This window comes from Scyliorhinus torazame, chromosome 18 (genome assembly GCF_047496885.1).
Source record: "Scyliorhinus torazame isolate Kashiwa2021f chromosome 18, sScyTor2.1, whole genome shotgun sequence".
NCBI classification, from domain to species: Eukaryota; Metazoa; Chordata; class Chondrichthyes; order Carcharhiniformes; family Scyliorhinidae; genus Scyliorhinus; species Scyliorhinus torazame.
Genome location: NC_092724.1, coordinates 50,011,905 through 50,026,000, shown reverse-complemented (window position 1 = coordinate 50,026,000; position 14,096 = coordinate 50,011,905). Strand labels below are relative to the sequence as shown.

At 48.0% G+C, this 14,096-nt stretch overlaps 1 protein-coding gene and 1 long non-coding RNA gene across 5 annotated transcripts in view; one reads left to right on the top strand and one right to left on the bottom strand.

Moving 5' to 3' along the window:
• Positions 1-14,096, top strand: part of chaf1a (chromatin assembly factor 1, subunit A (p150)) — a 66,870-nt gene that overhangs the window by 37,073 nt on the left and 15,701 nt on the right. For all 4 annotated transcript variants that reach the window (XM_072482732.1, XM_072482730.1, XM_072482729.1 and 1 more), the window contains exons 11-12: positions 762-854; positions 2,570-2,825. In XM_072482732.1, the coding sequence (XP_072338833.1) occupies positions 762-854; positions 2,570-2,825 (349 nt within the window). The remainder of the gene's footprint in view (positions 1-761; positions 855-2,569; positions 2,826-14,096) is intronic.
• On the bottom strand, positions 130-13,890 carry LOC140395202 (uncharacterized). The gene is made up of 2 exons (XR_011936126.1): positions 13,764-13,890; positions 130-1,058 (listed from the first exon to the last, which is right to left on the bottom strand). It is a non-coding gene; the product is annotated as an uncharacterized lncRNA (long non-coding RNA).

Sequence of the window (14,096 nt, the reverse complement as noted above, 5' to 3'; positions counted from 1 at the left end):
TCGGTGAATAAATGTATTTATTTGGTTTGCATGAGCTTTCCCAGTTGAAATTGAAATATGCAGTTCATTTGGCTCGCCTCCCATGTTTTAAAAAAAACATGAATCCAGATGCTATTTCACATCCCATCGTTTCTTTGTTAACTCATTGTTTTATGCAGTAGATGACATGCATTCTTTGCTTCGTCTGTTGTTAACATGATTCACTGACTAGAAGCAACAGTCTATAAAACCAGTGACTACACCTTGAAAATAGGTTATTCGGCTGAGAAATACTTTGCTGTGCCATCAAGGCGTGCAACATGATATAAATATATATTACACACATTGCATTATATAACCATTTAACATTTTTATACCTGTCATCTAATTGCATGTTTGTTCCAAATCTTATTAACATCAATTGCCAGTTGAATATGATTGATTTTATATGTTACAATTGAAGAGAAAATGGTTGTTCTGCTGCAACTGCTGGAGAAGAAAACAACTGAGTCTTGCTCTATCGGATCTTAGCCCACCTTTATCTCGGTAATGACTTGAGTTGTGCATTTTGACCATTTTCCTTTGCCTGCAATGATTGCCTACATTTGATGGAATGCACAACATGAATGTCTCTGCAACATTGCATAACAAATGCCATGAATTTGATTTTTCATTGCTATAGAGAAACGTGATGTTTGGAAATCTAATTTCTAATCTAGACAAGTAACCCAGTAAACTCGTAACTATGAAAATCTATCCTTTTTCTGGATCTTCCTGTTTAGGATGATGATGATGAGGCAGACGATGAAGATGATGATGATGGATTTTTCGTTCCTCATGGCTATCTGTCTGAAGGAGAAGGCGCAACTGATGAAGTAAGGATTCACGGTTGAGGCAGTGGAACTTGTGGTTAGCCACATCTTCAAGCTATAGAAAGAAAATCTGCTTGAGCACCCAAGTTCCTTTGTTCATGAGCATTCATGTAGTACGAAACCAAGCAGATCATGAAAGTGGGCTCAATTCCTTGTCTCCACTGAGATTCCTGATCCAGGTTGGACCAGCAGCTGGATTTAATGCACCTGGGTTAGGGATAGGATAGGAAAAGTTAATCATAGCACCTGCTGGATGAGGAGAAGATTAGAAATGAATGTAATGCATTTACAGTCAAATAGCCTGTCAATATTTATATGCTTGTGTAAATCGGCCATTCCGATTATGTTATTGGGGATTGTCTGGGAGTATGGAGATGTTTCTGCCTAGCACCACTTCATTGCAAGGGGGATGGAGTATAAAAGTGTGGAAGTTTTGCTACAGCTGTACAGGGCATTGGTGAGACGCCATCTAATAGTTGTGTACAGTTTTTGTCCTTCAGATGGGACATACTTGCATTGGAGTGTCTCTTTGAGAAAGGTTTTTGTCTTGTCACATGGCTTCAGTGACATCATTGTGTGGGCGGAGCTGGGCTATGGCTCAGAGTTTTTACTTTCTTTTGAGTTTTGGACTGGCTTTGAACTGCACAGGTTGAAAGAAGTGTTTCTCGATCTCCATTTTAAAAGCTGTTTCCAGACTACTTGGTAACTTAAAATAGATAATTGCTTTCTGGAAGGAATTCGAACCTGCTGTTTGAAAAGGGGAACAGCATATCACTAAAGTCTTATACCAGTAAGAATGCCGTGTGCTTGGCCACACCTTTGAAAAGGGGTTTCTGGTTTTACTTGGATTTTGTTATTGAATTGGAACAGTTAAGGGGGAATTCATTAAGGGTTAGACATAGATTACTGTAGCTGTGTGGGGTCTTCATGTTTGCAGTTGATAATTCTTACTGTGTTCTACAAATGTTGACTAAATTCTTAGAATAAAGCTTGTTTTTTTGATTAAAAGCACCTGAGAAGTCTATTGAATAACACCTGAAAGGCAGGCTCTTGTGCTCATCGTAACCAAAATCAATAAACAGCTATAGGTCAGGTGAACTCCATAATATACTTTTGGTGTTTTCTAAACCCTGGCCCAGAACAGGAGGCAGATCAAGTCTGACTCTGGAGATGAAGGTATTGTCTTATGAGAAAAGATTGGGCTTGTACTCATGGGAGTTTACAAGAATGAGAGGTGATCTTATTGAAACATAACATGGTTCTCAAGGTGCTTGACTGGGTAGTTGCTAAGGGGGCACAGTTTGAAACTAAGGGGTCATCCATTTAAGATGGAGATGAGAAATCTCTTGAGTTGTTTGTCTTTGGAACTCTTGCCCCTGAGAGCAGTGTTAGCTCGGTCATTGAATATATCCCAGGCTCTGTTCAATTTTTGATCTACAAGTGAGATGAGGGTTAGGCTGGCAGGTAAGTGGACTATAGGCCACCGTCAAATTGGTCCTGATTTTAATGAATGGCAGAGCAGGCTCAATGGGTTGAATGGCCTACTCCTATATCTTATCCTTTGGCCATCCGAAATCAGGGAAATAACTAGCGCATGCAGATATGAGATCGTCAATTCCAGTTAAATACCGCCTCCTTTGGGTGGGGGGGGGGGGGGGGGGGGGGGGGGAAGAGAGAGAAATGTGGCTATTCTGAGTTAAATTTGTGCTTCATTTCAGGAGGGCGAAAATCCTGAAAAGCAGAAAATCCGTCAGAAGATGAAAGCAAAAGAATGGGATGAGCTGATGAAAGGGAAGAAATTCCAGGTGCTGCAGCCCACCCTGATTGGATGTTTTTGGGAGAACGAGAGTGATGTTTTGCAGAGCTCAGCCATGAGGATACTTCAACAATTTTCAGTTTACCTGTTTGATCACCATTTGGAAGATGAGCAGCTACACAATGGAATACACAATGGAAAGTTAAAAGAGGAACAAAGTAAGAGCATTTCATGAGTGTCACAGCTTGAATTTGAAAAGCAAAACATTTTAGTTGAAACTGGAAATTCCAGAACGTTGTTCCCTGCACGTTACAATGTTTTCTTAAGGAGGTAATCTTAATGAAGTGCCTGCAGTCCGTGGAAGAAAATGCCTTTTGTGTTCGCTTCAGAATATCTGAAATGTACAGTGCTTTACACAGGCGTGCTCTTTCAGAGGCAGAACATGCTGTTATTCAGGTGCTCTATTTTAATGCTTTTTTCAGAGGTTTTTTATGGGGATTGGTAATATTTTGGAGGCCATATAAATATAAAATGTGTGCTTAACATGGGTTATGCTGCTAATGATAAGATCTAATATCAATCAAAGCATTGCACCATTTCTGTACAGCAGTGCTGAAAGCCTGAGGTAAGTTTCAAGGAACAAAGAAAATTACACCACAGGAACAGGCCCTTCGGCCCTCCCAGCCTGCGCTGATCGAGATCCTTTATATCAACGTGTCTTCTATTTTCCAAGGATCTACTTCCCTCTGTTCCCTGCCCGTTCATATATCTGTCTAGATGCATCTTAAATGATGCTATCGTGCCCACCTCTACCACCTCCGCTGGCAAAACGTTCCAGGCACCCACCACCCTCTGCGTAAAAAGCTTTCCACGCACATCTCCCTTAAACTTTCCCACTCTCACCTTGAAATCGTGACCCCTTGTAATTGACACCCCCACTCTTGGAGAAAGCTTGTTGCTATCCACCCTGTCCATACCTCTCATAATTTTGTAGACCTCAATCAGGTCCCCCCTCAACCTCTGTCTTTCCAATGAAAACAATCCCAATCTATTCAACCTTTCTTCATAGTAGCACCCTCCATACCAGGCAACATCCTGGTGAACCTCCTCTGCACCCTCTCTAAAGCATCCACATCGTTCTGGTAATGTAGTGACCAGAACTGCATGCAGTATTCCAAATGTGGCCTAACCAAAGTCCTATACAACTGTAACATGACCTGCCGACTCTTGTACTCAATACCTCGTCTGATGAAGGCAAGCATGCTGTATGCCTTCTTGACCACTCTTATCGAACTGCGTTGCGACCTTCAGGGTACAATGGACCTGAACTCTCAGATCTCTCTGTGCATCAATTTTCCCCAGGACTCTTCCATTGACCGTATAGTCCGCTCTTGAATTAGATCTTCCAAAATGCAGCACCTCGCATTTGCATGGATTGAACTCCATCTGCCATTTCTCTGCCCAACTCTTCAATCTATCTATATTTTGCTGTATTCTCTGACAGTCCTCCTTGCTGTCTGCAACTCCACCAATGTTAGTATCATCTGCAAACTTGCTAATCAGACCACCTATACCTTCGTCCAGATCGTTTGTGTATATCACAAACAACAGTGATCCGAGCATGGATCCCTGTGGAACACCACTAGTCACCTTTCTCCATTTTGAGACACTCCCTTCCACCACTATTCTCTGTCTCCTGTTGCCCAGCCAGTTCTTTATCCATCTAGCTAGTACACCCTGAACCCCATACGACTTCACTTTTTCCATCAACCTGCCATGGGAATCTTTATCAAACGCCTTGCTGAAGTCCATGTATATGACATCTACAGCCCTTCCCTCATCAATTAACTTTGTCACTTCCTCACAGAATTCTGTTAGGTTTGTAAGACATGACCTTCCCTGCACAAAACCATGCTGCCTATCACTGATAAGTCTATTTTATTCCAAATGTGAATAGATCCTATCCCTAAGTATCTTCTCCAACAGTTTGCCTCCCACTGATGTCAAGCTCACAGGTCTATAATTCCTTGGATTATCCCTGCTGCCATTCTTAAACAAAGGGACAACATTAGCAATTCTCCAGTCCTCCGGGACCTCACCCATGCTCAAGGATGCTGCAAAGATACCTGTTAAGCTATTTCGTCCCTCGCTTCCCTCAGCAACCTGGGATAGATCCCATCCGGACCTGGGGACTTGTCCACCTTAATGCCTTTTAGAATACCCAAAACTTCCCCCTTCCTTATGCCGACTTGACCTAGAGTATTTAAACATTCATCCCGAGCCTCAACATCCGTCATGTCCCTCTCCTTGGTGAATACCGATGCAAAGTACTCATTAAGAATCTCACCCATTTTCTCTGACTCCACGCATAAATTCCCTCTTTTGTCTTTGAGTGGGCCAATCCTTTCTCTAGTTACCCTCTTGCTCCTTATATACGAATAAAAGGTTTAAAGTTTGCAGTGGCCTCTGTTTACATAGCGTTGCAATTAAATTACAAATTGATTTAACTGATCTGAGCTGAGAGGTACGAAAACTAACCAGTGTCCCTGAGCTGGGAAGGAGGAAATCAATCTGGGTTCCCTTTCATGGTGACTACTTTGATCCTGGGACGGGGAAAACAACTGAATGCTGTTGGAAACTGTCTCTCGACTAGGCTTCCCAATGAAGAATGGCTGCTTGGGGAATATATCCTTTGTGTCTGTGAAGAGCGACGCACCCCTTCAGAATTGCAGTGGATGGACCTCTTTGTTAAAAACTTGGATTTAAAAAAAAAAAAAAAAAATTTATTAAAGGTTTTCATAAAATATCAATAACAAAATGAGAAAGAAAAAAGAACCCAACAGAGTTAAGTACAAAACACAATCTAAAAAAGCAACCCCCCCCAAACGCGCCCCCCCCCCCCTCTGTACATTAATAATAAATTAACATTAGCACCCTGACTTAACACAGGTGTATACACCCCCTCAGACCCTCCAGTGTAAATAACATAAACAATAATAAAGTAAACCCCCCTCCCCCGAGCTGCTGCTGCCATTGGCCAATGTCTATCGTTCTGCCAGAAAGTCTAAGAACGGTTGCCACCGCCTAAAGAACCCTTCTGGCGACCCTCAAGGCGAATTTCACCCCCTCCAATTTAATGAACCCTGCCATATCGCTGATCAAGCATTCCACGCTTGTGGGTCTCGCATCTTTCCACCGAAGGAGAATCCTTCGCCGGGCTACCAGGGACGCAAAGGCCAGAATACCAGCCTCTTTCGCCTCCTGCACTCCCGGCTCCTCTGTCACCCCAAATATTGCGAGCCCCCAGCCCGGTTTGACCCTGGGTCCTACCACCTTCGACACTGTCCTCGCTACGCCCTTCCAAAATTCCTCCAGCCTGGGCATGCCCAGAACATGTGGGTGTGATTTGCTGGGCTCCCTGAGCACCTAACACACCTGTCCTCACCCCTAAAGAACCAGCTCATCCTTGTCCTGGTCATGTGTGCCCTGTGCAGCACCTTAAACTGTATGAGGCTGAGCCTCACGCACGAAGAGGAAGAGTTCACCCTCCCGAGGGCATCTGCCCACGTCCCCTCTTCGATCTCCTCCCACTTACCTTTCAACTCCACCACCGAGGCCTCCTCCTCCTGCTGCATCACCTGGTACGTTTCCGAGACCTTCTCCACTCCCACCCACCCTCCCGAGAGCACCCTGTCCTGTACTATGTGTGGCAGTAGCCGCGGGAATTCCACCACCTGCCGTCTGGCAAACGCCCTTACCTGTAAGTACCTGAAGGTGATCCCCGGGCGGAGCCCGTACTTCTGCTCCAGCTCACCCAAGCTCGCGAACTTCCTATCCACAAACAGGTCCCCAACTTTCGTATCCCTGCCCTGTGCCACCCTGAAAACCCTCCAACTGTTCTTCCTGGGGCGAACCGGTGGTTCCCCCGTAATGGGGTCCACGACGAGGCCCCAACTTCCCCCCCCCCCCCCTATGCCGCCTCCACTGCCCCCAAATTTTGAGGGCCACCACCACCACTGGGCTCGTGGTATACCTCCTTGGAGGGAGCAGCAGCGGCGCCGTTGCCAACGCCCCCAGACTCGTACCCACACAGGACGCCGTCTCCAGCCTCTTCCATGCAGCCCCCTCCATCGCCCACTTGCGCACAATCGCCGCATTGGCGGCCTAGTCGTACCCAGAGGTTGGGCAGCACCAGCCCCCCCCCCCTAATCTCTACTCCGCTCCAGGAACACCCTTCTCACCCTCGGAGTCCTTCGCGCCCACACAAACCCCATTATGCTCCTGTTAACCCGCCTGAAAAAAGCCTTCGGGATAAACATGGGGAGGCACTGGAACAGGAACAAAAACCTTGGGAGCACCGTCATTCTGATTGATTGCACCCTACCCGCCAAGGACAGTGGCAACGCGTCCCACCTCTTGAACTCCTCCATTTGCTCCACCAGCCTTGTAAAGTTAAACCTATGCAGGGCTCCCCAACTCCTGGCCACCTGGACCCCCAAATATCTAAAGCTCCTCTCCGCCCTTTTTAGTGGGAGCTCGCCAATCCCCCTCTCCTGGTCCCCTAGCTGAACTACGAACATCTCGCTCTTCCCCATATTGAGCTTGTACCCCGAAAATTCCCTGAATTCCCAAAGGATCCTCATTACCTCTGGCATTCCCCACCGGGTCCGCCACATACAGCAGCAGGTCGTCCGCATAAAGCGACACCCTATGCTCCTCCCCACCCCGCACCAACCCCCTCCAGTTCCTCGACTCTGTGCCGTAGCCATGGGTTCAATCGCCAGTGCGACGAGCAGGAGGGGACAGGGGACACCCCTGTCTCGTCCCTCGGTGCAACCGAAAGTACTCGGACCTCCTCCTATTTGTGGCCGCAGTCGCCATCGGGACCTCATACAACAGCCTAACCCACCTGACAAACCCCTCCCCAAACCCGAACCTCTTCAGCACCTCCCACACGTACCCCCCACTCTACCCTATCGAAGGCTTTCTCAGCGTCCGTCGCCACCAGTATCTCCGCCTCCCCCTCCCTCGCCGGCATCATGATAACGTTCAAAAGCCTCCGCACATTCGCGTTCAACTGTCTCCCCATCACAAACCCCAGCTGGTCTTCATGGATGATCTGCGGCACACAATCCTTGTGGCTAAGACCTTCGCCAGCACCTTGGCATCTACATTTAGCAAGGAAATCGGTCTGTAAGACCCACATTGCAGGGGATCCTTGTCCCGCTTCAGGATCAAGGAGATCAGTGCCCGGGACATAGTCGGGGGTAAAGCCCCCCCCTTCCTTGCCTCATTAAAGGTCCTAACTAACAGAGGGCTCAACAGGTCCATATATTTTTTTTTATAGAACTCGACCGGGAAACTGTCCGGCCCCGGTGCCTTCCTGCATGCTTCCTATCCCTTTGATCAGCTCCTCCAGCCCAATCGGGGCACCCAGTCCCGCCACCAGTCCCTCTTCCACCTTTGGAAACCTCAATCGATCCAGGAAACGGCCCATTCCTCCCGTGGGGGCTCGGATCAGTACAATTCCTCATAGAAGTCCATGAAGATCCCATTGACGCCAACCCCACTCCACAACATGCTCCCTCCCCTGTCCTTAACTCCCCCGATCTCCCTAGCTGCGTCCCGCTTCCGAAGCTGATGCGCCAGCATCCGACTTGCCTTTCCCCATACTCGTAGACCGCCGCCTGGGCCTTCCTCCACTGCACCTCCGCCTTCCTGGTGGTCACCAGGTCGAATTCGGCCTGGAGGCTGCGCCTCTTCCTCAACAATCCTTCCTCAGGCTCTTCCGCATACCTCCTGTCTACCCTCACCGTCTCCCCCACCAGCCTCTTTCCCCCCCCCCCCCCCCCAGCTCCTTGTGGGCCCTAATGGAGATCAGCTTTCCCCTCACCACCGCCTTCAGTGCCTCCCATACCATCCCCACTCGGACCTTCCCGTTGTCGTTCGTCTCCAAGTACCTCTCTATACTGCCTCGGACCCGCCCGCTCACCTCCTCGTCCGCCAACAGCCCCATCTCCAAGCGCCACAGCGGGCGCTGGTCCCTCTCCTCCCCCATCTCCAATTCCACCCAATGCGGGACATGGTCCGAAATGGCTATTGCTGAATACTCTGTATCCTCTGCTCTCACTATCAGCGCCCTACTCAAAATGGAAAAAATCCATTCGAGAATAAGCCTTATGGACATGAGAAGAATGAAAATTCCCTAGCCCCCAGCCTTCCAAATCTCCAAGGGTCCACCCCCCCCCCCCCATTTGGTCCTTAAATACCCTCCGTATTCTAGCTGCCGCCGGCTTCCTACCCGTCCTAGACCTGGAGCGATCCAGTGCCGGATCCAACACCGTGTTAAAGTCTCCCCCCATTATCAGCCCCCCTCTTCCAAGTCTGGGATCCGACCCAACATACGCCCCATAAAACCCATATCGTCCCAGTTCGGAGCATACACATTGACCAGTATCGCCCTCTCTCCCTGCAACTTACCACTTACCATTATGTACCTACCGCCATTATCTGCCACAATGCTCGACGCCTCGAATGACACCTTCTTTCCCACCAAGATCGCCACCCCTCGATTTTTGGCATCTAGCCCCGAGTGAAACACCTGACCTACCCACCCTTTCCTCAGTCTTACCTGGTCTGCCACCTTCAGGTGTGACTCCTGGAGCATAACCACATCCGCCTTGAGTCCCTTCAGGTGTGCGAACATGCGGGCCGTCTTAACCGGCCCATTCATTCCACTTACATTCCAGGTTATCAGCCTGATCAGGGGGCTACCCTCTCCCGCCGACTAGCCATGATCCCTTGCACTTCCGCAAGTCTGCTGACCCCGGCCACTCCCGCCTCCCCTTCGACTCCTCCCATTGTGTGGCACACCCTCCTCTCCCGCTCCCCATCCACAGGCTCTCCCCATCCGTTCTAAGCGCGGGAAACAATCCTCGCTCCCCCCCCCCCCCCCCCCAGGTCTTTGGCGCGGGAAAAAAGCCCGCGCTCTCCACCTACCAGGCCCCGCCACCAACCAAAACAGTGCCCAACCCGCCCCATCCACCCTCCCCAACCCAAAAGAGAAAAACACACAGAAAAAGAAACCCAAAACAATGTAAAGCCCCCCTCACCCGAACAAAAAGTAGGCATAAAATAGGCATAACATATCCACTGCAGTCCCCAATCGCCCATCCCGACCCTCAGTCTGTGTCCAGCTTCTCGGCCTGAACAAAGGCCCACGCCTCCTCTGGAGACTCAAAATAATGGTGCCGGTCCTTGTAGGTAACCCACAGTCGCGCCGGCTGCAACGTGCCAAGCTTCACCCCCATCCTGTGCAGCACCGCCTTCGCTCGATTGTACCCGGCCTTCCTCTTCGCCACCTCCGCACTCCAGTCCTGGTGTATCCAAACCTCCGCGTTCTCCCACCTGCTGCTCCTCTCCTTGGCCCACCTGAGCACACACTGCCGATTGATGAACCGATGGAACCTCACCAGCACCGCCCGCGGAGGCTCGTTAGCCTTGGGCCTCCTCGCCAACACTATGGGCCCCTTCCCGCTCCAGGGGCCCCTGGAAGTATCCCGCTCCCATCAGCCAGTTCAACATGGTGACCACATACGCCCCACTTCCAGCCCCTCCGGGAGGCCCAGAATCCGCAGATTCTTCCGCCTTCTTTTTGAAAACTCACCACTATTCTTAGAATTCCCCCTATACCAAAAAGGGCCGACATTCTAAATGGTGATCAGGGATTCTCACTCCCCGACTCCAATGCAAGCTTCAGTGGGTGCTATTCAGGTCAAACTATGTTTTCAAGTTATCCCCCGGTATAACCCATACCTTCACCGAAGATTTCATCTACTTACCACTTAGTAGCATCGATCCTGCCCGCATTGCTAAGTAAGTAAAGTAGACTAATAACCACTGTTTCAGGTTAAAACTTTTAAGTTATTTTATTATAGATTTTTTCCTCTTTTTAAAAGATGTCTTTACAGAAAAGTAAAAAGATCTTGCTTCTGGATCCTTCTGGTTGGTTGAAGGGACCTTCAGGCCCAACTTGACAATCGATCTTCTTTAAAGTCTGGTCTTCAGATGTATTCACTGATGAGCTCAGTTGCTGTGTCCTATCTTTCCCATGTACTGAGCTATGAGAGCTGGCTCTGCCTACTTTCTAAATTCTAGTCTTCCTTAGATGTATTTAGCTATTTTAGCTCGGCTGCTTTGTCCTGTCTCTTTCCCATGACCGAGCTGACTGTAATCTGTCTCTAGCTGCTTGTTCCTTCTCTGCTTTTCTCTCTCTCCCTCTCTGAGTTCTGGTTCTGGATAGTTCCTGCTCTGGTTTTGAGGTTTAGATTCGCTTGCTAACAGTTCAGTTTTTATGACGTTATTGTAAAGTAACTCTTGATTAACTTCGATTGTAAAAAGCATCTTTGACCTGAACCTTTTAATCCAACTAAGTATACATTTTGACATGACTTCATCTCATCGATCTGATTACATTGTGTCCTTTGTGGTTTTCAAAATGCTTTGGTTTCAAGAGGTGTTACTTTTAATTCCTGTCATTTCTATAGTTTTATTTTCCAATTGTGGCCTCAGCTCATAATTTTGACTTTGATTTTGGCTTTGAATTATGTTTCTTGTAGACTGATAAACCTGGTATTAGCAAATTTTCACACCTAGAATTATCACCGAATTCAACTGAACCTCGTCCATTCTTTTCCAGATCCTTACTAAGATAGTTACTTACTTTCAATGAAGGTGTGAGCCATTGTTTTTGGCTTCATTCAAAATCCTGTTTGTCTTGTTTGCTAAGACTGCTTGACCAAGGATATCTGCATTTTACCATCCTTCCCTGGCAGCTGCTGTTAACCCTTTGTGGGATCTTTCCATGTATTCTCTCATGTTTCTCTCAGACCAGATATTGCCAGACTTCCATGTTTCAAATGACACATCTTTCCATATTTTCAATAACAGCCTCGACCGACTCCATCTCCTCGAACCTCTCCTGCCATTTCTTGTGGAGCGCCTCGTGCGCCTCCATCTTTACCGCCAGGCCTAAGATCTCGTCCTCATTGTCAGAGATCTTTTGTCGAGCCTCTCGGATCGCCACCCCCTGGGCCGTCTGTGTCTCCAGCAGCTTATCAATAGAAGCCTTCATCGGCTCTAGCAGGTCCGTTTTAATCTCTCTGAGGCAGCGCTGGATCGCCTCCTGTTGCTCCTCTGCCCACTGCCTCCACGCTGCCTGGTCTCCGCCCGCCGCCATTTTGTCCTTCTGCCCTCTCTTCTTCGGGTCCACCACCACCTTTTTTGTCGCCCCGCTCCTAGTTAAAGCCATATACTGATGGAAAGCTGTTATTAACTCCTTCCCACAAAGGGAAACGTCAAAAAAGTGCCTTTGAGGGCCCTGAAAAGAACCCAAAAGTCGTTTTTTGCAGGAGCCGCCGAATGTGCGACTTAGCTCCGCATAGCCGCAACTGGAAGTCTCGAGAGGGAATCCTTTTGGCAGTGTTCGCTTCACCAATCTGCCCCAAAAAGTCTGTGGAAACTCCTGAAAAAGGTCTGAGTGTGTTCCAGACGGGAGCTGCCGAATGCGCAACCTACTCCTCCATGGCCGCCACCGGAAGCCTCGTCCCCGCTTCTTCAATGGCCTTGGTAGATCTTTTCACAGTTGTTCCCTCTGCTGCTAGAATTCACCTTTAATAAAGGCCCTCAAGTCAACTTGCAGCCTTTAAGCTTGCCCTTCCCCCACCTGCATGCTGGAAGAGGCTTTATCTATCCTGCAGTTACAGCCAAATCTTTTACTGTTTCTGCTGGGTCTGGTAACCAAGAGACATACCATTCCTGGGGGACACTGTTAAGGGAATGTTGCAGTCTTCTTCCCACACCGGGAAATGTTGAAAAATGCCGTGGGGGCCCTGAAAAGGGCCCAAAACTCCATTCCAAGCGGGAGCTACTGTTGCTCGTTTCAGCCTTAGTTTAATTGCTCTTATTCTGTCACCTTTGCTCTTGAGTCGCCAGGTATCTTTCTGATACCGCCACGTGGTTCAAGTCCGAGTAATGATTAACAATCCAACACACCGCTTAGTAAGAGTTAAATCAACGCTCATTTATTATATACAGCAATCAATACTTGTACAGTAATTCTACTTTTAAGCTACTTCCTACAACTAGCAGGCCAATACTTAACTTTGGAAATGGCCCACCAGGTCAGGGAAACAAATGGCCTTTCGTACGGGTTCTGAGCCTGCGGGATTCAAAGCTGGTACAGGTCGATAGGAGTGTCTATGTGGTAGCGATCGTTGGAGTAAGACTTGCGTTTCTTTTGGCTGTTGGAGAGAGTGAAGAAGGGTGCAGCCGGGAGAAGAAGGGCCGATTTGAACTTGGCCCCTATTCTTATCGTCCCCAGGGGCTTCCCGCCTCTCGGGGCGAACTTGTACCTTGTTCCAAGTGATTGGACTTGGTCCCAATCACTTGGTTCGATATTCTCCAATTCTGGAGCGATTCCTTGATCGAGGGGTGGTCATTTACCTTCTTTGTGTCAGCTCCTGCTGGCGCCGAAAGGTCTGGGTCGGCTTTGTGTTACTAATTTGTAGCATATTGCTCCCGGGATTGCTACTTTATATGCAGATGGCTGGGGTGTTGTTATGTTGATGGCTGCATCGGTTTGGTCTGGCTTCTCCAGAGGCAAATACACTGTTTTACCTGCAGCTGTCTGTTTGAGTCCTGTTGGCTGATTTTCCCATCAGCCTCTTCCGTTCGCCATTTTAAATCGGGGTTTGGCCATTCTAATCGGGAGTTAGCCATTTTAAGCGGCTGCACTACCGAACATGCGACCTAGCTCTGCATAGCCGCACCCGGAAGTTCAAAACTTGGATTTATTTAATAACTTTGTATTTAAGTTTAATTTATTTTGTAGGCAAAAAGTCTCACAGCCTACTAAAATATAAATGACTTGGTGATCTGTTTGTAGTGGTGTTTCTTTGAAGGGTAAGACTTGGCCAGGATGGCAAGAGAAACGGCCCTGCTCTTCAAATAGGATCTTTATATGTTCAGCTAAACACGCATGTGAAACCTTGGCTTAACAGCTTCTCCAAAAGACAGCATCTCCAAAAACGCACTACTGTCTGTCTACACGAGTTATCAGTCTAGGTTTGCTATTCATTTAAGTGAAAACCACACACCGTTTGAATCTGCAGCCTTCTGACTTTGGTTCAAACGGCAGTATTCTTTCCCGGCCAATATTTATTGAGGCTCAAATCCAACTTCGGGTACAGCAGCAAAATACGGCAGATGTTGAGAATCTGAAATAAAAAGATAAAATGCAGCAGGTCAGGCAGCATCTGTGTGGGGAAACCTGAGTTGATGGTTCAGGTCAAGACGACCTGATGGAAAATCATCTTGACCTGAAATGTTAACTGTTTCTCTCCACATATATAACCCATGGCCTGCTGAGCATTTTCATCTTTGGGTGTGTGTTTTACACAGAAGATCCAAACTTTTCCCTGCTAAAAAAA